The sequence below is a fragment of the Apteryx rowi genome, unplaced genomic scaffold (genome assembly GCF_003343035.1).
Source record: "Apteryx rowi isolate R43461 unplaced genomic scaffold, aptRow1 scaffold_29, whole genome shotgun sequence".
NCBI classification, from domain to species: Eukaryota; Metazoa; Chordata; class Aves; order Apterygiformes; family Apterygidae; genus Apteryx; species Apteryx rowi.
This window is the reverse complement of record NW_020449307.1, coordinates 2939597-2963568: the sequence shown is the minus strand read 5'-3', so window position 1 is coordinate 2963568 and position 23972 is coordinate 2939597. Positions and strand designations below refer to the sequence as shown.

The window sequence follows — 23972 nt, the reverse complement described above, 5'->3', positions numbered from 1 at the left end:
TACTAGGAGTCTCAGGCACCATGCTCTCCTACCTTACTGCAAGAAACACCTGCCACTTGTTATATGGATTATTAAAGCTATTTAAGTTAATTTAGCTTAATTTAACTTTCAGAGTCAGAGATCTTCACACCTACTGCAGATGTAAGGAAGATAGACTTGTCCTGAAACTACAAACACTATAGCTTTCACAGTACCACAGTTAATGTTATATGCTTCAATATGAATATTTGACAATTTGACAAGCAAAGCAATCACTGCTCAGACTCACATGCATGAGAAATATATTATATTATTATTATTATATAAACCCAGTAATGAAGATGAGGAGAGTGATTTTTAGTTTATTATGGAGGTGAGAAAAATGTATGGCTGACCAGGGAACAAGGACAGTGAAAATGTTCTCTAAAATATACATCACTAAAATAAACRTCACACCAATACTTTACCAGGCTGGCTGGACTGCAGCTGCTGCTTTTGAGAAAAGGCAAATGTGTAATTGACTACAACAAATTTGCCCTCAAAATAGTGTATGCTGTTTATGTAAGGCACTCATTTTTTACTGCTGTGACTTGGCACCATCATGTGGCCACTTTGAGTTTGCTCAATTAAAGTAACAACTTACATCCTTAGAAAACACTTTGCAATAAATTAATTAGAACTTACAAATTATTTCAATCTACTTAATAAGGAGACCGTACACATCTTAAATATATATCCACTGAATTCTGAACACAGTGTCTTCCAATTGTCCTTATTTTGTGAGTCCATGCTCTATTTAATCATGGTTTTCTTCATTATCTTTAAATCAGAAATTGTTAGGCTGGAAAAATTAAAGACATTTTCTGTGCTTGGACTTGTCCCAAAACCTTACCAATACTATACAGAAATTAGAATAATAAAGACAACTATCCTCTTCTTCACTACAAGAATAGTGGAAATGATTTACAGCAATAAATAGGTCAGTATTTTGTTTTTACATCAGAAAACCTTAACACTACAAACATCCAAAGGATTTAGATTTTCAGTAAATGTTACTTGCATGTTGTTTACATTTTTTGATCCAAATAGTGTATGTCTCAGGAGAACTCAAGCTATTTAGGTATTCCTTTTGCAAGGTTTCAGGGTCAAAAATCAGAGGTAATGTACCATGCAATGTAAATTTGTACTCTGGTATGTCTACATAATGATTTAGGCAGATATAAGAAAGTTTCACCCAAGGATTAGTGTGTAAAAGGCCCAAAGATAAAAGTCTCAATACACTCAGGTTGCTATTACAGAGGCACAAGTTTATGCTGACCAGACAAAGGACCTGCTGTGATTTCCTTCGAAGTGGAATAATGAGAAACAACACTGAAATTTATAGGAATATATTTTCAGTATTTTTTCTTAAATATACACATCTAGAATCCTTTCAGTAATGAAGCACAGTTCATCTTCTTTTCGAGCACAATATTGCTAAATTTGGTTCTGTCATTTTAATCATCAAAAATATATCTTTTCAGCTGAAATACTGTACTGATACTCTTTAAAATATATGCAAATTATATACAAATTCAAAATTATATTACCAATCTTTTAATTACAGTCAAAATCACCTAAATATTTTGCAATAATCTGTACACTCAGACATGTGTCCTGTTTCTAGAAGGACTGCAATAGAAGCAGATGTAGTTTTTCAGATTCCCCAGGCTGAGGCAATGCCCACTTCTTCTTTACATATTGAATGTCTATCAGTCCAGATTCTTTGGCCAGTGCAATTCCTAACAGACCGTCTGTTTTTTCTGGTTCTCCCACTATAGCCATAGTTACAACACTGAAATCAAAAGAGGGTTAGTTTTTCAATCAAGAGAAAATGAATGGAAATTGTTTTTTTCAAATGTGTATTTAGCAGATCACTTATATTTAACTAAAAAATTAAGCTTTTTTCTGCTTRTTTTCATACTGTCATATTCGTCCCTATTTCAAGTCCTAGCATGTTAGTTAGCTTTTCAGGAGATCACCAGTCGCAACTACTTAATGCAAGTACACTTGAACAGAAAATTCTTCCACTGTTTCACTGATTCCATAATCAATTTCTAATCATTACTTTAAAATTATTTCAAGCTTGTAAAGATGAACCTGTACTGTGAGACTACCCTGACACTACTCTTGGTGAATACAAGCTAATCAAAACCATCCTCGTTTTCTTTGTGACAATAAACACAATATATTGCTTTATATTGGTAAACGTATTATAAATAGGCATTTTGAAATATTCTCCAAATCTTCATTTCTTGACTGCTTTAAATATTGATCCTGGCTCAACAAAGCTACCTTTGAACTTAAGCAGTTCAGTGACTTTAGTGGGAACAAAGCTTTTCTCCACATACAAACAGCAACTGCTCCATGTTCAGTCATCTGTCCCACTAATAACACTACATCTGATTTTAACTTATACTAGCATTATTTTTCCTTTTTCAGACTGTATAAAATAATATGTAAAAAGTGTAAAAAAATATTTCACTTGCTATAAGGTCTCTTTCCACAGCAAAAGCAGTTTAAAAGAAAACAAAAAAAAACCCCAAAAACACATGCTTAGAAAAGCAATTCTAATGAAAGTTTGAAGTTAAGCAAGCCCCCACGAACTCTAATAAAAAGACAGATAATAATATCAATATTTATTGAAGAAAAAAAAAGAATAAGTGTAATGTACTTACTTATCTGATGGAATAGCCTGCTTTGCCACAGGCAACAAATCATTTTCCAGAAGGTCCCAAATATAAATATTAGATGATGCATCCAGGACAAAAAACACAGCAGGTCTTGTTAAAGCCCACTGCAGGGCAATAACTGGCTGGCCATTTGTGCTGTCGTTCCACTGCATGAGGGGAGACTCTGAGGTCATCTGGTGCAATCTAATACTTCCATCAGAACAGCCAACCTATAGCACAGTCAAAAATAAAAAAAAATAAAATGGGAAAGAAACAAACTAAGCAGGACAAAAAGTACAATTCTATTCTTGAAAACATCAGGCAGGTAAATAAAATGAATCACATGACTCAAGTGGCAAATGTCTATCATATTTCACTCTATCCAGTTCTAATCYGAAATGTGCTTGGCCAGATTCGAACACGCCTGACCACCGGCAGGATGGGTCCCCTGGCAGCCAGGCATAGCCCAAGAGGCCRTCAGCGGGCTACTGCGAAGCAATGACGTGAAGAGGAAGCAGGGCACGGAGGGCCCCCAGCTACTCCACAGATCATTCTTTCACAGCAATGGAAACATCTTGCCTCCAAAATGACTATGTTATTAAGGCATACATGACAGSAGTGAGAAGCAGATGAGGTTACATTTACAGCAAAAAACCTGCTAGCTGTGCTGAATTTCAGTAAAAGCAAAGAATAAGTTTTAAAGCTAATGGCTAAAGTGAGGTTGCCATTTATTTCTGTGAGCCAGATGCTCCTTCTTTCAAAGCAAAGTTCAAACACCAGGACAGAGTATTTGTCACCCTTCATGACAGATCTGAATTAGTAAAATAAAGCACCTATCACATCCAGTTAAATATGGCAAACTGGAAATCTTTTCTCACTAAGTAATTAAAAAAACAAAACTCTCATTAAATTAAAATGCTTTCATACCAGAAAYAGTGGCTTTCCAAAAGGGGAGAAATCAATTGCATTGATACTTATTGATCTTAGTCCACTCTGCTGGGGTCTAAATAGCTTTGGAGGAACTTTTAAATCGTGTCTTGTACCATGGCCAACCAGGCCCTATGGATAATATAAGGAAAATAACAAAAGAAACCATTTTGCATTATTAGTATTTCAATAAGAAGTTAAACAATTCACAGAGCTGCTGCCTTGAAAGATCCTTAATAGCAAGCAAATGTGACTAAATTTTAATAATAGCCTCAAGTTATAAATTTTATATACACTGTACTGATAAAATTTCAAGTAAATGTGGCAGCCTTCAAAACCAAAAAAATAACAGTGAAATGAATTTTTGAATATTACTCACAATGTTTGTTCCAACAATGAAATGATTAGGATTAGAAGAGAGAAACTTCATTGTCAGTGTTTGTGGCATTCTCAGGCACATATCCTTTGGGAAAAGGCTGGGGAAAATATAAAGGTAAAAGATGATATAAATATAGAGGAACTTGCCTCCTAAAGCCATGCAAGTACATTATAGAAGCTCTTGTTGTTCTAAAATATCTATGAACATCTCTGGGAAAAGTGTGCATTAAAAAAATAAAAACTAATGAACATACTGTTAAATATATTTCACATAACAGTAATTTAACAAGGTATAGGAAAAATTAGCTTTGTGAGATACACATGTAAAATCTAAAAGCCACAGTTTTCTTACCTGCTATTCAATTCTATAGTAGAACTATGTACTAACTTCACTTTCCCTCCAGGAATTAAACCTAAAATTACATAAAATAATTTTAAACAAAAAAAGACTTAACTGCAGCTGATTTAAGCACTTTTTACTAAAAAAATACTATCATAAAATTAAAACCTAAGCTAAGAAAAAAGGAAACTTCATAATTAAATTGTTTCTTATAGATATAGTTTATGATATGTAAAAATCTTGCATCATTTAGAACAGTTTACTTCAGAATTCAAATCTGAAGACTTGTGATCTTTAACAGACATCTAAGAAAGAGCACAGAGACAGGGAAACGTTTTCTGTTTAAAAGCAAAGCTTATAAAATACAAACTCAATAATTTTTTTTTTTTATAATATGCATATAGCATCATGCAATATTATTCTACAAAACCCAACTTGATCAATGGTGAAAATGCACATTGATGTCAGTTGGATCCTCAGCAGTAAGTTATAGTAATGAGAAACTGTAATAATGCTTCCATAAAGTTGCTTCACATTACTTGTTAGTAAATAATAGCACAAATAATTCAAATTCTTAAAACCCAAGAATTTTCTGAAGAGGAAAAGATGAACGCTGGCAACAGTACAGTCATGTTCAACACACCATTTTGAAATGTACCTCTCCACAGAAATAAATACCCAATTGTAGCAACTTAATGTAGCCACACAATGCATAAGAGCTTATCAATGACAAAACTGATCAAAACTTTTAGTATACAATACAAAGCACCACTTTATTGTTTTTATATGTATTTTAAAAGGTGTCGGCATTTTAATCACTGCCTTTTCCAGGTAACTAAGTATGTCAGTCCAAATCTGTTCAAAGAACAAAAAATAGACTTTTCTTTATTCAGATAACTCAAAATGAATGGACTTTGCTCTTTAGGTTTTTGTGGGATAATTCGCCTCAGACCAAATTAAGTACTTTCCCAAAAAGAGAACTGTCATGATAATTATCAAAATGGAGATGTAGGCAACAATAAAAGCATTATAAAACCTCTGCTTAAAGAAAAAACAGGAGGACTCAGAAGGACATAAAAACTCATAATCCTTGAAAAAGAGCTATCAGAGGGACACAGAAAACTGCTTTAACATTCTAAGAAATATGGCTGTCTGTGGTGGCAAATGCCAATATGAGATTAGCAGATGAGATTCAGATAGTAGTGAAGACTAGACTCATGATGCCTAACCTATAACCCAAAATATCAGACATATGTCCTATTCAGAATTAATCTTTAGCTCAATAATTTTGCCTTCATCTGAACTACTTGTTGTCATCAGTGACCCTTCTTTCCGAGTAACTTCACAATCACAAAACCCATGCACTTAATTCTCTCCAATGCACATTACTTACCTAAATCAGTCTGTGAACCAGCTAAATCAACTTTTTGTAATTCAACAACTACCTGAAAAGTCAATATTCAACATTAATAAACAATAAATATTCACCAGCCTGTAATTTTTTTTTAACTAGTTGTAAGAATGTATGAAATAACTCTAAAGAAATGTTTAGATAACTAAGTCTAACATTACAGTGATTACAGGCAGATTCTCCATCCCTCTCAATCCCATGCAATGCTAAAATAGCTTCAAATGTCTGCTGGATATCCCCTCCTGCAAGTGTTATAAGGCAGAAAAGGGGAAATCACTTCCTATACTTAATCACTAATTGGCACCTATGTAAGAAAAAAAAAATCCTGTGCTTTTCACTACCCTTTCAAGAAGTGGAAGGGGCAAATCATTAGACCTGAATCTGTTGCTACTGAAGTTACTTAGAGCTTTAAGGAACTTTACTATCCATGTAGAAGGGAAACATTTTGTCCACTGAGCCATTCAGTTCCTCAAACAAGATCAGCTCAAATGCAAATGTTGCAAATGCAAAGGTTTGCCCCAGAGATACCTGGGACAAAGCTATATGAGAGAGAGACTGAAAACATCAGGTACAAAGAAGACACTTCAGTGAGAGCAAAAAGAGCAATAGACCTGAGACTTATCCACCTATCGTATTTTAGGAAGGGTAATTTTGTCCATAGATTTCCACGTTTTGCCTCTTGAACATTTATTTGATATAAATTATGAATGTGACTTCCCACATACATTCACTACAGTCTCTGATACCACTGTGATTCAAATAAAATAAAGTAGGTGGGTGGAAGAGGATCAAAGTTCATTATCCAATTACTAGAAATGTGTGAACATATTCCTATGAAGCAGAACTGCTGATCACGTCTTCATGAATTCACGTACTTGTTTAATAGTTTAACATCCTGGCATTAGGGAGGCACGTCAAAGATTTTGACGAGAATTCCAGTAGTGTTGCTGTACTTTTCAGGGAGGCAATTCTCATAAGAAACCCCAAATGTGTGTTGCTATATTTGAAGAAGTATATTATTATTACAACATGTGATACTCTCTCCTTTTTCATACATATATTACTCACCCACATATTGAGGATTCCATTTTCATCCATTGACGCTATCTGGAATGGACAGCCTGACATTTCTATGGGAAGAAAAGTAACAATTTATATTTATATGCTACCTTCATCTTAAAAGATACCCTTTTAAACCTTTAAACCTTTCCCAGACTAATACATTCTCTGAAAGTTTTGTGTTCCCCTCAGCGGCATAAAAAGGGAAAGCGCCTAATTCTGCCCATGAAGAAAAAGGCATGAAACTAGTATGTTCTGCTTATCCTACCAAAGAGGCAAATGATCTCTTTCTGCATCTTTTAAAATATTTGGATTCTGCATGTATTTGGGAACAGAACATAAAGTGCAACGAGATTAAAACTTGTAAAACCTGCACTCTGCAGCACATTTCTTTGGACTACTATGGCTTTTAAAGTGAAAATCTGTAATGGGATTAATACAGCACGCTGCCTGAGAATTTTGAGGCAGGAGGATTAAAGTTTCTTTGCAAAGGTTGGTCATAAGAAAATTTAAGCAAAGCACATGGGAAGAACTGCCAAGTACAGTCGCATATTTTTCATGCTATCAGATATAAACAGCTTGCTCCACTGATTTAGATAGGGTTTTGGGGGATATTATAGACACACTAAGACCACCTCCAAAAGGAGTTTTTGGGTGATAACTTGTTTTAGCATGGATGAACAAAACATGATATTAAAAACAGAGATTATAACAAGCATGAACCCACATTTGTGGTAAAACCACAMTGAAGGAACATTACATAAAAATGAAACCAGAAAAATCAACATGGATGTTGCATGCAATCGATACAACAGAGAACTTAAAAGGCAGAATGCAGTTATGAATTGAATCTGGCTAGGATATATTTCTTCACTAAATACCTAAAGAAAGCATCAGATTTATTGATCCTTTAAAGAGCAGTTTACATACCCTCCTGATAAGAGAGTCTTGAGAGTTCATAATTCTCAGTGTAGAGAGACGTTAAGACAGGTTCCACTGCTAGTATAGAAGAGGTGTGGTTTACCAAGTTTAGAATACCATCTGTAATTAACAATAATTAAAGGTAAGCACCATATTATTTTCAACAAAAACAACAACAAAACTCTAATCAATTTTTGGCTTATAGGAGTATGATGATTACAAAGAAAGAATGACAAATAATGAACTTCATAAAGAGTTACTTTGCAAAAGTCTCAAATACAATAGTGTGAAACGTTTCCTAAATGAACAAAAAACCTGCTAGGTAAATCAGTGGTTCACCATTTGTTTTTACTTTTCATTTTTCAAATTGCTGCTGCATCATTCATGTGATGGAATGAGACATTTCATTAAAATCTCCCGTTTCAGGGTTTCCATAAAGAGAACTATGTTAATTTCAAGCTCCATAAGCAACAATAAATAAATGTTTGCTAAATAGGGAAGACAAAATCGAAAGAATATGATACTTCCAAAGCATGATTTAGTAGAAAGTAACTACCCTTAAACAAAGAGCTCACCACAAGAAAATCTGTATTTATCCTTTAATAAGCTTTTAGAATAAATGTGTATTTACAGCAATTTCAATATGTCAGATCCTCTTAATTTCTAGACTTGCTCTGTACATTGAACTYAGCCTCATTTAAGACTAAAGCCATAAGGCTACCTAAGAATGCACCATGAAAATCTGTTTGCTTATGTAAGCAATTAGATGAAACCATATACGTGCATTTGACTGTCGGCATACTATGCATTTGACTACTGGCACACTGTCAACATAAGACCAAAAGTCTTAAATCTACTAAAAAGGAAAAAAAATTATATCAACAACCAACTAAAATATATTTTATGCCTACTTCAATATATACTTTACACCTAATATATATTTCATGCCTACTGCAATTAGATATGTTTATGAACAAGAGATGGGTGTGTGTGTGCGTGTGTGCGTGTGTATGTGTGTATTTTTTTAAGAATAATATCTCAGTATACATCAAGTTGTAGCTCTTGCACAAAAGAAGGAAAAATAAAGGAGGACTCATTTTGCAGTAATAAAGTTACAAATGAACAATTGCTATGGGTTATTTTTCACTCTAGGGTGCAACACAGTGCCAGTCAAAATTGCACCAATTTACACCTGAGATTGAGATAAATCAAGGGTCAAACTGATGGAATATGCACCTCATTCCTGATCTCTTAACGTACAACTATATACCTTTAAAACTACTCTAAGATTAATGACTCACTCATCTAGATAAATTTGCATGGCCAAACCTTGGTAATAGACAAAAAGACCCATCGACTTCCATCAGATTCATAAAATTGTAAGGCTCTGATGCACCAATTCAACTGCAGAATCAAATAATTTGGATTGGATGTTCTAGTATGTCATTTATACGCCCTAGATGAACTTCTGTAACTTCTGAATTTGTCGCCTACAGATTACAAGGAAGTTTATAAAAGTCTGCATTATTTTGTTCATATACTAACGGATCAGAAGTATAGAAAAAAGGAAGAAACACAATATCAAGAAAACATAAAAAGATGAAAGTAGGTCACCCAAAAGCACTTTTGAAAAGTAAACTTTCTTCTGGCTCCCAATATGTATGCAACACTAACTTAAGCCATCTCTAAACTAGGGAATACTATGGAATGACTACCACGTTATTTTTGTTGCTCTATTCCTCTACCATTAGTAACCTGGAAAGAACATGTTGGGACTCCCAAGTGGTCCGAACGCTAGAGGTCTTGCTCATGTGGCAAGCTAGATGAAAGCATATGTCCAGATCTTGCTTCCAACAGCCAACTGAGGCATTTCTAGAGATACTGAACCAGACAGCTCTTAGGCCCTGAAGCTCAGACAGAGCTTCAGAGTTCCTTCAACAAAAGACTAAAAGTAAACCTATGAAAGTCAGAATTCAGCTTACTGTGTTATCCAGACCACCTCTGACACTTGGCCTTCATATTCAACCTTAATTGTTAGACTGATGTACTATTATTAGCTTATATGCTACTTGCTTGCAATTATGTGATCCCCAGAACTATTCGTATACCCTGTGCTGACAACATCATAAAAAGACACTTGTAGATGTAATAAAAATATGAGAAATTCCTAAGATTTTTACATTGCTATAATAATTGATAGATTAATGAGCAATAAATGAGCATGATTCTGACTCAAATTTTAGAGTATCTGGATAGAATCCAGAAGTGATAAAATTACATAGGCTGGATTTTCAGAAATGTGTAAGGATGACATTCAACATGAAGATTAAGACACAAATTGGCACCTCTATATGAGCTAGTTTTCTAAGATCTTTACAGTGAACTAAATCTAATCAATACATTCAATTCAGCTAATCATTTACAGATACATTAAGTTGAGCTGAATAGCTCCCTAGATCCCATAGAGCTGCACTCCACTGATTCTAACAGAGCTTATATCTGTATGCACTTACATATGTATCTCACATGCATATAGTTACACAGAGAAACCTAGATTTAGGTGGCGTAATTTGCAAACTGAATGCAGCCTCTGAATGACTTTTGAAAAACTATGAGTTTTATGGTCTTAAATTACTTCAATTTTTTAAAATCCCTCCATCTTAATAACTGGGCTTAGATGTAGATTAAACAGAAATGCAAATTATATTCAGGCAGATAACACGATGTAAATTGATTACACTAATGACTGCAGATGAGGTTGTGGCTGAATAGTCCATTTTAGTATTAAAATGCTCCTTAGAGTCTGCATCTGATCCACCTCTATTCTCATTGCCTGGTGTATATTTTACACTGGCTTACACTCCTTTACAGTCATTACTGATAGGTAACTTCTACTACACTAAATATAATCTCTGATGTGGCTAAACTAGACTGTTGAATTTGCAGTGGTCAGTCTTATTGTCTGTGAAACAACAAATTAAAATGCGCAGGTACTAACCAGTGGAAAATGTTGGAACTCTAAATACCCAGTCGGTTCCACTGAACGTCATATGAGGGTGCATTCTTGAGTCTTCCCGAAGATCCCACACCAACAATGAACCATCTGTTGTCCCGGCGAACACTAACGGTGTTTTACTGGGACTAATGCAACAACTTAGCACCTGTTAAGCCAGGAAAAATTTACACCATTAAAATTAAGAAATAGACCGATAATAATAACTTTTGATAAAAATTTGATAACTTGAAACATGTTCGCTCTTCCTAATCATACAAATCCAGAAAAGCTGGATTACAGAATTTGGCTACAGAAGGACAACTTATGCAAAATGGAAGTAGGATAGAAAACTTCCAGTATGCCCTCTCTTTCCAAAAGAATTGTTAACTATATCTACTGCTGCAAAGCTGAAAGGGGCGATTCAACTGTATGGTAAGAGCTGTAGGTAGAAATGGGTCCTGACAACCTTTTATCCAGCTGTTTTATTTCTGTTTGCTCTCCAGTCATGAAATGAAGTCAAAGGGGGGGGGGGGGAAAGCATGACCATCACAAAGCTCTACTATTAAAACAAAATATGGATGAGGGTAGGGTTTTGCTCACTCGGGCAAATGTGTTTTTTAAAATATACTACCACTTGCAGCAAGACAGGAAAACAAAATATACATAATAAAGTCATTTATTCAATAGGCAACTACACAATGTTATTAAACCATACCTCTGAGTCACATATTAAAATTTTCTGAGGATTGGAAGGCTGCCAGATATTCCAGACACATATGATGCTCTTTCTGTTCAGTAAAGTAACACCTGCCTTCTCAGGTAATCCATGAGCAGAAAGTAGCATCTGCCTCTGAACTTGAGACACATACAGGCAGGATATTTTTCGGTCTAAATCACACACACAAAAAAAGAAAGAAAAAAAGGAAAGCTCACTGTAGTTGAAAAAGAATAATAAGCTGCTATAGCAACAATCAAAGAAGCTAAGATGTAATTATGAAGAAAATATCCATTAACAGTGGGTTGATTTTGATGCTATACCAGAAAAGAGGAGGGACTGGACAAGGAGTCCAAAAAACTGAAAGGAAATAGGAAGTAAAAAGGAACAGAGTCAGGAAGTTAACAGAAATCTGGGCATAAGGAAGCCAATCAAAGAGTCTGATCTGATGTAAGTATATACACTGAAAATGAAGCTAAGTCTCAAACAGGAAACAGAGAGCACAGGCCAGGCTATAGAATCAACATATGCATTTTTCTGCTTCATCATGTGTTTTTATGCTAAAAAATGCACGTTTATCATGTTGTGATAGGTCTTCTCACTCCTAATCACGGGTGTTTTAATTTTCATTTTCTTTTCATTTGAACTTTTACTGTTTTTATGGGGAAGATATAGCTGCAGTTCAAATGTATCAGGCTATATTCTCCCAGTTCAGTAAGCTTGCTTTATTTGTAACTTGGGACCTACTGCCAGCAAAAAGAGCCTAAATGAAATGATATTCCTTGGGACGGGCCTTCAACAACAGATCAAAAAAATACACGCAGGACATCCCTATGTCATGCTGATCACTGGCTATATTTTTGGCTCCACGGCAACTATGCTCTGATGTTCCCTGCGTGAAACCAATCTGCACAGAATTACAGCAAGATTAGAGGCACAAAAAGAAGTGAGTTTTACWTTATCTTTATATCCTGATATGCGCTGTTTGCAATTCAGTCAATAAAGAGCCTGGCACTTTGCATAAGGAAGAAGAGTTCACACTGTATGCTAAAAGGTGTATAATAAAGTTCCCTTACCATGGAGGAATGGCTGGTTAGTATTTAACTGGAAACAGCTATCACTAATAGACAGACTGGTTTGTCGAGATCTTAGTTTCCACCTGGGCTGTGTTGCAACTCGATCCTCCTCTAGCAAAACAGCGATCACCTTTCAAACACAATTATATTTACAGAAATAAAAGGGTCATCTTATCTTTCAGTTTTGCTATTTGTAGCTTGCAAAAGCACGTGGATAAATTTAAAAAAAATTTATCAACTCTTGCTAATTTTATATCTTTGCAAGTAGGGCTTAATACAGCTGTAAAATTTGCACAGCTCTGGTTCCATTCCTTTGCAGAGAGATGAATCTCACCAATAATGAGTATTATTTAAGTAATTTATTTAAATTAGTCAGAACAAGTACTGTAAGTGATCTACCACACTGTATACTTATGCACACAACTCCCCAAGGATATTAAGTACTAAGTGTACCTGGCAAGCAGACCGGAGAAAATTTGCTAATCTTTGTGTATCAATTTTAGGTGTTAGAGCACTATTCACTGACATCTCCTGGCTGTTTATAGGACCTACGAGAAACCAAAAACAAAACCAAACTTGAAGCTTCAAAAAGGAATCAGTTAAAGCAGCTGCAAGAACAATGTAATGTTTAAGTACCATGAGGATGACAAATCAACTTTTCTTCAGCAGCAACAATGTTACTGAAAAACAAGATCTATTGAGGAACCTTATCTTCCGCCAAGAGAAACAGCAATCCAGGAGGTCAGAACTTTTTCCTTCCCCACCCATCAGCAGATGGGATCAGATCAGGGGATTCAGAGTGTCTGCAGCAGGTTGCTATTGGCACAACTTGCCCCATTTCAAATCCTGACAATAGGAGGGTTCAAAAGAGAAAGCCTATGTGCATACATCCAGACATGACTATGATTAAAATGTTCTTCACCTCCAGATACAAGGGCACTTTCTCCTGGATGCTGTGTCCATTTCTCCAATGTCTCAACTTCCTCAGTCTGAATGTCTCTCTCAATATTATCCTCATTATACTGAACATAAGCCTGAAGTAGAAAGATAACATATGGGTAACACAGCTAAGAATGACAGAACATAATTGAATAGAACTTAAATATCCATTTCTTGATTGATGAGCTCAACCTCTTCTGTTTGTGAATTCACGCCCAAGGAAACGGACACTGACAGTACAGYCATTTTGGGCATGCAGAGTCAGCTAGATTTTGTCCAGGAGTGCTAGACATACTGCAAAAATACAGAAAGTCTTACATTGTGCGCAAATGCTAAGCCCAGCATTCCTGGGACAGTGAGCCACAAACGTACAGAAAGTCCATTATAAAATGGGGAAGAAACACAAGAGACAGCTGTTTTTTAACTGGGAAAGGAGGAATATGCCCTGTCTGACCAAAAAGATGTTATATTATTGCTTTATGGTTATTAAGGATGAGAGATGAAAAATATTCATTAGTTTACCATCCTATTAGCTTTAGTAACTTCCTTTTGTACAGAAAATTATTTTCGAAAACAAGAATCAGCACTTCCAAGATATAAATATTACTAAAAATCAGTTACCCACCTGTTTAGTGTTCATTTTACCAAAATTCCTGATATACATGTCGTACTCATTTACAGGAGGCAAATCCAGTAATGTAAAACTAACTGAGAAGTCCAGATCAATTAGTTGGAGAAGTTCTGAACTCCGTTTTCTTTAAGAAGTATTACAAAAGAGAAATACAAAAATAGTTAAGACTAAGTATATGGTATTCTAAAAGAAAAATAACCTGATATTGCACAGTACTACAGATTTAACAATATGTTGACTCATGTGAACTGAAACTGTAACAAAGTTAATTCATAGATAAATATATATCAGTAGAAATATACGTAACACTGCTGAGTTCTCATTTAATGCGATAGAGATAATGACCATATTTGAAACTGGAGAAATTATATGGTTTATTATTACAGTCAAGCCCAAATTTTCAGAAGCCTGGGAACATCTTGCCGAGCTACTCAAAAGCTGTTCTGTGAGATAACAGATGAACATTAAATTCTTTCTGCAATTAGGATAATGGTTAATACTCCCAAAGCCATTTTATTATGTAAGTTACATCAACTATGGGTGCACATGCTTTACAAYGATGAACCATATAAGCTTGTTTTTGTTAGACTTACTCAAATCTGTTTTGAATGACCTCCTAAGCTACCTCCAATGGTAATAAGCTGCCTTTAACTCGTACCTCTTTACATACAACAGGACAACAAATCAAAATAACAGTAATCCTAAAATATATTTTAAGTATATACATGAAATGAATTTATTGTTGATTCATGACCTAGGGACATGAACACTGACATCTTCCCCAAAAGGTAGGCCTCCAAAAACCATCAGTCACTGGACTAATGGACTCAAGCTAAACTGTATGAAAATGAGTATTCAGGATAGATGTATACTATGTATTTTTCCACCCATATTTTTCTTTTGTTTAGAAAAAGATTATCACATCACACACTTTGTGAGATACCTGAATCTTTTTGTTCTATGAACTGCCAAATCTTTCTGTTTTCCTAAATTCAGTTTCTGGAATGACAAAAATTAACTTACCTGCCTTACTTATTTTATAGCTTCCATGATCACACTTACCTCATTCCTCTTAATTCTTGACAACCTCATCTCTTAATATTTTCATCTTTTCTCACAAATAAAACTACATTTAGTTTATTAATTAGAGATTAAGTCTATCTTCATATGTTGCATCTTCCTCTGACAACATGCTAAAAACATTTACGTCATATTACTTGTTATCATCAACTAGAGTGAGATTCCTACTGCCCCACTTGTATGGAAGTGTGGATAACTGCAGAACAGTCAGTCTTGTCACATTTTACACGATGATCTGCCTAGTTTAATGTCATAACACTGTTAAGATATTATTTTATTTTAAGAGTTAATTGCTTAAATTAGATACAGATGTCTCTTTACATGTTAATTCCACTTTGTTGCTATAGTACAGATTTCTGGACAATGGGAAAATTTTTGTCTTCTTTTCCCTTTTTCTCTCTCTTCCACTTTCTTTTTTTTTTTAAATGTACACTTATTATAAATACAACCTACATATGGTTATGGGTCTGTAGTAATTCCATACCCAAATGGTCTTCCAGATGCATATTTTAGTTACAATTCCTCTCAGTAAGATAGTCTTTGGAAAGGGAACAGACTAGAGCAACATGAGCTGGCATTGCACCTCCAACATTTTAGGTTGTGTTTTTCYTCATGTATGAGGGCAATTTTCACATCTCCTTTTTGTTACTTAAAGACATCTATGATATTTTCTTATCCACATTTTTTATTTCTGTTTCTACTTCCTACTACGCCAACTCTTCACAGCCCTTGGGGACAAGGGGTGCTGAGATCTAATTCAAACTCACGAAAGTTGCTTCCTAGCTACAAATCTTACTGAGACATTCAGACAAATTCTTAAATTAGACCAATTAGCCTCATTGAAAATTCCAAAGTGTCACTATTCATTTACAGAATGCTTTCRGTTTATCTACTGGTAGCAATGTATTATTGTAACTTTAAATTCCCCCAAACTCTTCCTTTTTCTATGAAAATGCTAGTTATCTTGACAGGCTATACATATAGTATATAAACAAAGTTATATGCATAGCTCATTTTCTATACAGGTTATATACATTTGCATGAAAGGCATTTGAATTAGATCTGACGGGTGGATTCATTTGACTGACTTTAGTTTTCTAAAGTTATTTATCTAAACTACTTTTCCAGACTCCCTCTATAATCAGTAGAGAGTGGCAAGCATTTTAGAAGCCAGTTCTTCAGAGAGATGCCTTCCTGAAGTTCCTCATTTCTCTCCACTGTCTAGAGATATGAACTCACATAAAATTTAGGTATATAAATTTAGGCAAGATGAATTACACCGCCTAGTCAATAAAAGCTCTCTTTTGTGAAGACTAGCCTCTAATGTACATTCAAAGCAACGTAATCTCGTATTATCAGTAAAACTTACTATTCTTGCTTTGTGTGTCCAATTGATGTAACAGAAAATTGGAGATATATATTGGGCTTCACATAAATTATCTGAATCTGCAGCTCCTGGTAAGTTCCACTAGAAACAGGCATCGACTTGATTCTTTAACATGAAGCTCTCTTAGATGTCTCAAATCTAGATCAGTTTTAGATCAGTAATAACATGTTTTTTACACCAACTGGTGCTATTCCCAAAATGGAATATGCTATTTTGGCAACAGTATGTACCATACAGAGTCTTGATTATTTCAAGAAATTACAGTTGTGCAGAGCTCTGAGAGTAGCTAAAAGGCTTGCTCTGCATTACTAGAAGTTGATATTTAATTAATGATTGAAGAATGATATAGATACATGACCATATGGGCAACTCATTCTGTAATAAACTGATACACATAAACTGACATACAGATATATTTTTATTATAAAACTCATATAGCAAAGCCTGTAAGTTATATTTACTTAAGAACTAATTACTGTTAGGTTACAAAATATTTGACTTTAAAAGCTGCAAGTTTATAAGCTTCACATATTTCAAATTTTAGGAAAAGGTATCTTACATGGTGAGTTGCCATTTTGTATAGATAATTTAAAAGACACTTACTTTTGCTTACTAGCCATGCTTTGGCTACTTTGTCTTTGGTTTGCCATCTCAAAATCCATGAATATTCCACAAAAAGAGCTTCTGGCAGGAGGATATTGCCTTTCTGTGGTATTATAAAATGTTGTGTTATAATTCACACTTTATACCACATTAAAATGTAAAGCAGCAAGTATAAAAAGCAACAGATTCATTCCACAGAGCTACTAAACGTTACTAGTTTGCATATTACATAACTTCTAGCACAGTACCAATACAATAAGGTTCTTAACTTTACTAATAGGCCAGGCCTTTTCTCTTATTATGCTCCTGTATTAGTCAATTAAAGATGAGTGACCACTGCAATTTTTAGTTTAGAAGACTTTGACCCAGCTTCTTCCTTCTTAAAACTATCAGCCCTTTTTTCTGCCATTAGCAGGTCCCAGTATACAGCAAATTGCTGCATGAGCAATTTTAAATCAGATCAAATTCACCCAGACTAACAGATGGTGGTGCATGCTACACCTCTACACAGGAATTGGTTACTACAGCTAATGGAGAACCTTATCAACAGAAGAGAAGCTAATACCCTTGGATGAATAAGCAAAACATTGAAAAATGTTGTTTTAAAAGCAATAGTTAGTGGACCGACTACAATACCTGATGTCATCTTGATTTTACACTCTGTCCTGACTAGGCTGTAACCAATTGATTTTTATAGCTAACTCCCAGTTAGAACTGACAATGTTCAACTTCCTCAGAGAAAGATTACCTTATTTAGATAATACTTGTAAAGTGCTTTTGAACTTCTAAAAATTATTACCAGAATGGTCAATAACCATTTTGACTAAAATGAAAAACAACTTTGTCAAAAGAGACGGTTGTGTAATTTACAATAAAGCAATAAATGCTATAATTCAGAATTTAAAAATCTGCTTTTATATTAGAATTCTATATCGTTCATTAGATCGATATTGTTTATTGGATTGGTATTGATTCTATCTATTAGAAAAATAAAACAACAAGAAATGCATAAATCTTCTGCAAGAAGAAATCCGTATTACAATATATTGATTCTTACACTAAAGCACTTAAACTTTTCCTTCCTTACTTGGGAGACATACTTACATAATAATGCTTTTCAAAAACCAAATAAAGCCTATTCAGTACAGTAGAACAACATGAAAACTGAAAGTCAAGTTAAATTGCAAAGACCCTGCAATCACAACTCAATTAGAAATTCTACAGATGCTGTAAAGACTCGCAGAAACTCTATGCCATTCTTCCACGACTCTGTTAGTTCTGCTGTACTTTGTACAGTGTACTGTGGAGAGTAAAAAGCTGTGTAGAATTCTTTTGCACAGTGATCCTGTACTGTCATTCACGAGTGGATTGTGCAAAGGGGAATCAGGGCTGTAGTCAGTTAAATGGGTAGATCTGGCACTCACAGAAGTCAGATCAACTGAATATATGACTGCAATTTTATTGTCACTTTTCAGGAAAAAGGAACGTTGTTTTACTTTAAAAGTAACACAGAACTACAAATTTAAACAGTATCTATACTTTTCTCACCTTCCTGACCAGAGCTGTGGCTTCAATCATATAAAAATGCCAAGCCATATCACAGGAAGACCCAAACTGTTCTAACACTCTTCCATCTTTCAAAACCCAGACTCCCCCACCTTCCTCCTACCCAAAATAAGAAATATTAAATGCTAATCTGTAAATTTTCATACTTCACATTTTAAATGATTAGTAATGCCTCTGAATCATTCTTTAGCTATGTGAGAGTTACAGTACTTACCCACAACCTAAAGTGACTCATTCAGAGTACCAGATTTTTGCCTTAAGGCAGACTTTTAGAAAAGTAGCCTGTTTACTCATGAGTTGTATATGTTACTCATCCATTTAATAAAAAAAGACTGATGCCTAGTCACATACCCATGATTGGTTCCTTTTTTTCATTTTTGATTTTCTTTGGCAGTGAAGTAAAAATTCTATCATTTTCTGCATTAATTGCTCTTTGAATTTCTTCAATTTCTGATGTTTTGGAAATAGAAATCTCTCTTAGTTTTTCTTCTGCAATTCTTTCTTCACCACTTTTGTCTTCATCATCATCAACAAAATCATCTTCATAATCCTTTAAAAATAGCAGACTTTTAGTAAGTAATAAACATGAATTACGTATCTTGTATTTTTCAAGATGTTTTAAAGACAACATTATGAAATGAATTCCCCGTAAAAATAAAATTCTCGTACAGATGGCTACAAACCCCCTCACTGAAAAGCTTTTAAAAATAATTATTTGATATAAAGGAAGAAAAGATATTTTAAATCTGYGGTAATTTTAATCAAGAAAAGACAATCCCACAGTGTTGTTTCTCACTACCTCCCAAAAATCCATCTTTTTTAAAATATCCTGAAGTAGGATTTATACGTATATCTTAAAGAAAGAAAATGATGGTCAGTAGCATACAAGTGTCATAGACATATAAAGTTGTTTATCTGCTAGTTTGGATTTAAGCAGCCTTTCTACTGCAGACCCAAATTTATCTAGCTTCCAAACTATCTGGTTGCAAATCTATGCTTAGGCATATGCTTTGATAATTCTTTGGAGCATAGCTAAGACACTTCATCTCATGCTAAAGTAAATATCTAATATAAGTGATATGAACAAGCCTTAAAAGTGCTTGTTTCTCCCCACTGAGTGCCAAGGGACACTACAGCAACTAGCTCAACTGGTGAACACTGCACCTGAGGTAAGTAGAGATGAATTCTACCCTGGTTGAACAAAGATCACAATGTGGTTGGTTTGGATAGCAATGAAAGCACATTCAGCACACTCTTCTACCTTAAATAACTTTAAAGTAAATAAAACAGAGCTAGAAGATAAGAGAGTTCAATTAAACAAATTCTCAAAAGACTTGTTGTGTATCAGTATCTTCTTCTATGATATTTTTGGAACAGAAAAGAATGAGGTCTTTTCTCCTCCTGAAATTGATAATGTGCTACATTTGTATTTAAGAAATTCAACTTTTTTTTTCCAGAAAAGTATTTAAGCAATTGAAGTCCAGAAATGCAGAAAAAAGATCTTGTGAAGACTTTGACTGAACAGCTAAAGTTAGTTTCCAATGAAGTCTAAGTAAATGTATACAGGAGAGTTTCTACATAACATTTTAGTTGCACATTATCAGCTGTTGTAGACAAAAGCCAAGTTAAGGCCACTTATCGAAAAAGCATAAAAAAATCATGTAACATTCTGTGGTTTTTATTTCAGTGAAGATAGTTGAAATTATTTCAAAAGGACAATTTTATGCTTATACTTACTTCAAAATCATCTTCATAATTTGTTGAAAAGTTATCAAACCCTGTATCTGCATTACAGATGTGTGTATCTTTTATTTCCTAAAAAAAGTAAAACAGATGAAGCCATTATATAATCTCATAAAAAATTAAATCTTTATCTGCCAAATCTTAAATGATGATAAATGAACAGTTCTTCTCAGATTCCACACATTTCAAATAAATACATTTCTCAGAAGTATGCAAAAAATTTAGTTTAGAAATAAATAAACATATATTAACAAGTGATAATTATCAATATGAAATAATAACATAAGAACACGAAATAGAACTCAAACCTATCTTGGGAACACCAACTGCTTTTCCAACAGTATTTTTATTGGGAAAAATTTAAAAAAAAAAAATGTTGTGTTGCCTACAATTTCAGCAGTATACAGTAGTTTTCATGATGTGATAACAAGAACATAAGACTGTTCTACTTTTTAGAGGATCAAGATTTTTAGAGGATAGAGAAAGAGAACAATCTGAATATATTAGTTGATCCAGGATGACTGTTCAGCACAGTGGTAAGAGCTGTGCAGATCAAATCTAAGAATACATTGAAAAGCTATTTCTTTCAGAAACAGAGTATTTATGCCATGCATTACACAAGGCACTGATGACAATTCACATTCAATACTGTATTTGACTCTGGCCACCCATGTTCGAGAAAAATTAATGGAAATTGAAACAGAGTCAGCTGCTAGAATGATGAGAGGAATGAAGAATCTGGCTTGAATAGCTCAGCAAAATTAAGTCAAGAGCAGATATACATGCTTTCTGTAAGCTCACTGGGGAAAAAACCCTAAACAATTATTCGAGCTAAAAGACAGTATGGAAACAAGAATAATGAAGACATCTTGGAAATCAGAAGATTTCTAACTCTAATCATCAAACTATACAGGTTCCAGAACAGGCTTGAAAAAAGCCAGGTTTTAATAGAAGTTAATATGTTTTTGAAAGATCTATGGCTGCCCATAGCAAAAGAATACTGGAAAAGATGTCTTCAGTAGGTAGCTGATCAGAATCTACTTTCTCCCAGATCAGGTCCATAATCCTATAATATTCCAAAATATAATTTGGATTTTGGGAGGTGGTTATAAACTGTTCAAAATATGGTAAAATATCATAAAGCACTTTACGGTAATGTTAGGCTGTATCTACGCAGGCTAGTCCAGATAAACACAGGCCCATACAACTTGCACTACAGACTTGCTGAAAATTTGGGTCTGTCTGCACCTGCCCATTTAAACACATAAAAATACTTTCCTCTTACAGTTTTAAGAGGCATGTATGAGTTACATAACTAACTGCATTTTACTTAGCTTATACTACATTTTATTTGCCTGTCAGCTGTTTATAGAAAGAAAAGAAATGATATACTTTAAATATACATAGATGATTTGTTACATATCAGTCTAAACTCTTCACACTTACTGAGAATTATTTTTTCAAGTGTAGATGATACTGAAATAAAGTTGAATACATTAAATGGTTAGCAAATTTATAAATAAAATATCCATTTTGCAATGCTGTATCCTGAAAGCAAGGTTAAAAGACCAATATAATAAATCTTATCATATCTTAGAATTACTTTACAATGAACTGCATACTGTAATTATTAAGACCAAGAAAAACAATACATTCTAATATCCAAAACTAAATAGTTTTACCACTTGTCTTGTGTCCTTTTTTTCTTTTCCACTGTTTTTTCCTTTATCTTTTACACTCCTGTCAAAAAACAGAACATCATTTTTTATTGGTTAACTCAGAAGGAAGCACCGTGTTTAGAAAAAAATAGTTGTTTCTTCCAGAAAAGGAAAAAAAAGAGTTGAAACATTCCAAAATGAAATATTTCTACAAAAACATTTATAGAGCTGTTTATGATATGAAATGATAATCAAGCAGCAAAGTGATTAATAAGCTAAGAATTACAAAAAAATATAATATAATGCCTGTCACTGCATCAAAACTGAAGAAAAATTGAGGAGAAAAAAACTACTAATTCCACACTTCTACTAGTTTTATTAACATCTGCAGCCAAATGAAGATCAAGATTGGGTTGGTGTAATGTGCTCTGAAGCTGTATATTATAGATTGACATTCAATCCTGGTTCTTCATTCATGGGTTATACTTATGAGGACAGTACAATCAGACTCGGAGAGAGGGGGAGAAAACCAAAAGCCAGCTCTGCTCCCTAACTATTTGATTTCTTAGGCAGAGAATAGGACTTCAAGAAAAGAATGTTCTGACTTCTTAAGCAAGAAAGTGTTCATATATACTGCTGGAGGGACTGACAAACAGAAAAAAAAAAGGGAACAATAAAAGTTTGGCCAGATCCTCACATACCAGATCAAAATAATTCAACGTTAATGTTAACTTGAGGCTGAACCAAGGTTTTGGGACATTCCAATAAGCCATATTGCCTTCCTTGGATTTAGAAATAGCTAAATCCTTCTCTTTCCCATCTATGCACAAGCAATGGCTCCCCCACAACGCCCCATCAGCAACAGCTACAAAATACACAGTTGAGTGCTGCTGCTAGGAAGTACCCCAACAGATGTGTTCTGAAATATTCCATTTTTTTTCTTTATACAAGAAAAGATTTCCATAATGATACTGACTACGACTAAACCGATTTGTTCGATGCTTAAGGAACAGTAGTTATCCTTAGCAGACAGTGGTGGTGACCTCACTATCTCTGTCAGTGTTATCTGAGGCCCAGCATGTTGTCCTTCTGTTTTGCTAGGAAGTTAAATTAGAAGTCGGGAACAAAAATTCTGACTGACAATGTATCTAATGTCATATTTCAGAACATTGCATAGGAATTTGACATGTCTGAAGCATTAAGGAATACAAAGATAATTAGAACACAAATAGAACTTCTCTAAGAGATTTTGTATATACTAATGAGAAAAGCTTGGAAACATCATCCTGAAATTTTACTCACCCTGCTGAGGATGACCTGGACCTTTTCCATTCATGTACAACAGCAAAGTTGCCAGATACATACATACTTAATATTTTAGGTACCAACCAGAGTAGCAGCTAAGTATGGGTATTCAAGTTAAAGTAAACAATTAACAGTGTCCTGCATAGTTCATCATGGGCTTTGTAAGTGTCCACATGACTACACAGTGAACTTTCAGGTAGTAGAACACAAAACTTCTGCCCCTGAAGGTGCCTCTGTCTCCCAGACTAAGTGCCCAGATTAAGATATTTCTATTCAGCTAGAATTGCAAAATGTCTCTTACTATCCAGGGGGAGAAAAAAATATAACTGGACTAAGAATACATACATTTTAAAGAAATCATCCAAGAAGCAAAACACTTTTTTTTTTTTAATAGCTATAATAATGTACAAATGCCTATGGAGAAAGGATGCCCATGCTAGATACTACTGCAAAATGATTACTGCTGGTCAAATATTACTGCTAAATGATTTGGTGCTGACTGAATCTTCTCTATTAACAGATATTGCACAACATATGTTTACTTTAAA

At 34.3% G+C, this 23972-nt stretch overlaps 1 protein-coding gene across 5 annotated transcripts in view; it reads right to left on the bottom strand.

The window, feature by feature from the left end:
* Positions 1–1351: 1351 nt before the first annotated feature.
* WDR60 (WD repeat domain 60) overlaps positions 1352–23972 on the bottom strand; it is a 32610-nt gene continuing 9989 nt past the window's right edge. For 4 of the 5 annotated variants that reach the window (XM_026069238.1, XM_026069235.1, XM_026069237.1 and 1 more), the window contains 18 exons: positions 22144–22201; positions 20456–20533; positions 19070–19268; positions 17153–17255; positions 14077–14206; positions 13435–13546; positions 12966–13060; positions 12513–12642; positions 11437–11609; positions 10725–10887; positions 7736–7846; positions 6815–6876; positions 5729–5780; positions 4348–4408; positions 3997–4093; positions 3618–3749; positions 2697–2920; positions 1352–1813 (listed from right to left, as the gene is read on the bottom strand). In XM_026069238.1, the coding sequence (XP_025925023.1) occupies positions 1642–1813; positions 2697–2920; positions 3618–3749; positions 3997–4093; positions 4348–4408; positions 5729–5780; positions 6815–6876; positions 7736–7846; positions 10725–10887; positions 11437–11609; positions 12513–12642; positions 12966–13060; positions 13435–13546; positions 14077–14206; positions 17153–17255; positions 19070–19268; positions 20456–20533; positions 22144–22201 (2152 nt within the window). In that variant the 3' untranslated portion in view covers positions 1352–1641. The remainder of the gene's footprint in view (positions 1814–2696; positions 2921–3617; positions 3750–3996; positions 4094–4347; positions 4409–5728; positions 5781–6814; positions 6877–7735; positions 7847–10724; positions 10888–11436; positions 11610–12512; positions 12643–12965; positions 13061–13434; positions 13547–14076; positions 14207–17152; positions 17256–19069; positions 19269–20455; positions 20534–22143; positions 22202–23972) is intronic. The other variant, XM_026069239.1, reaches the window with a different exon arrangement.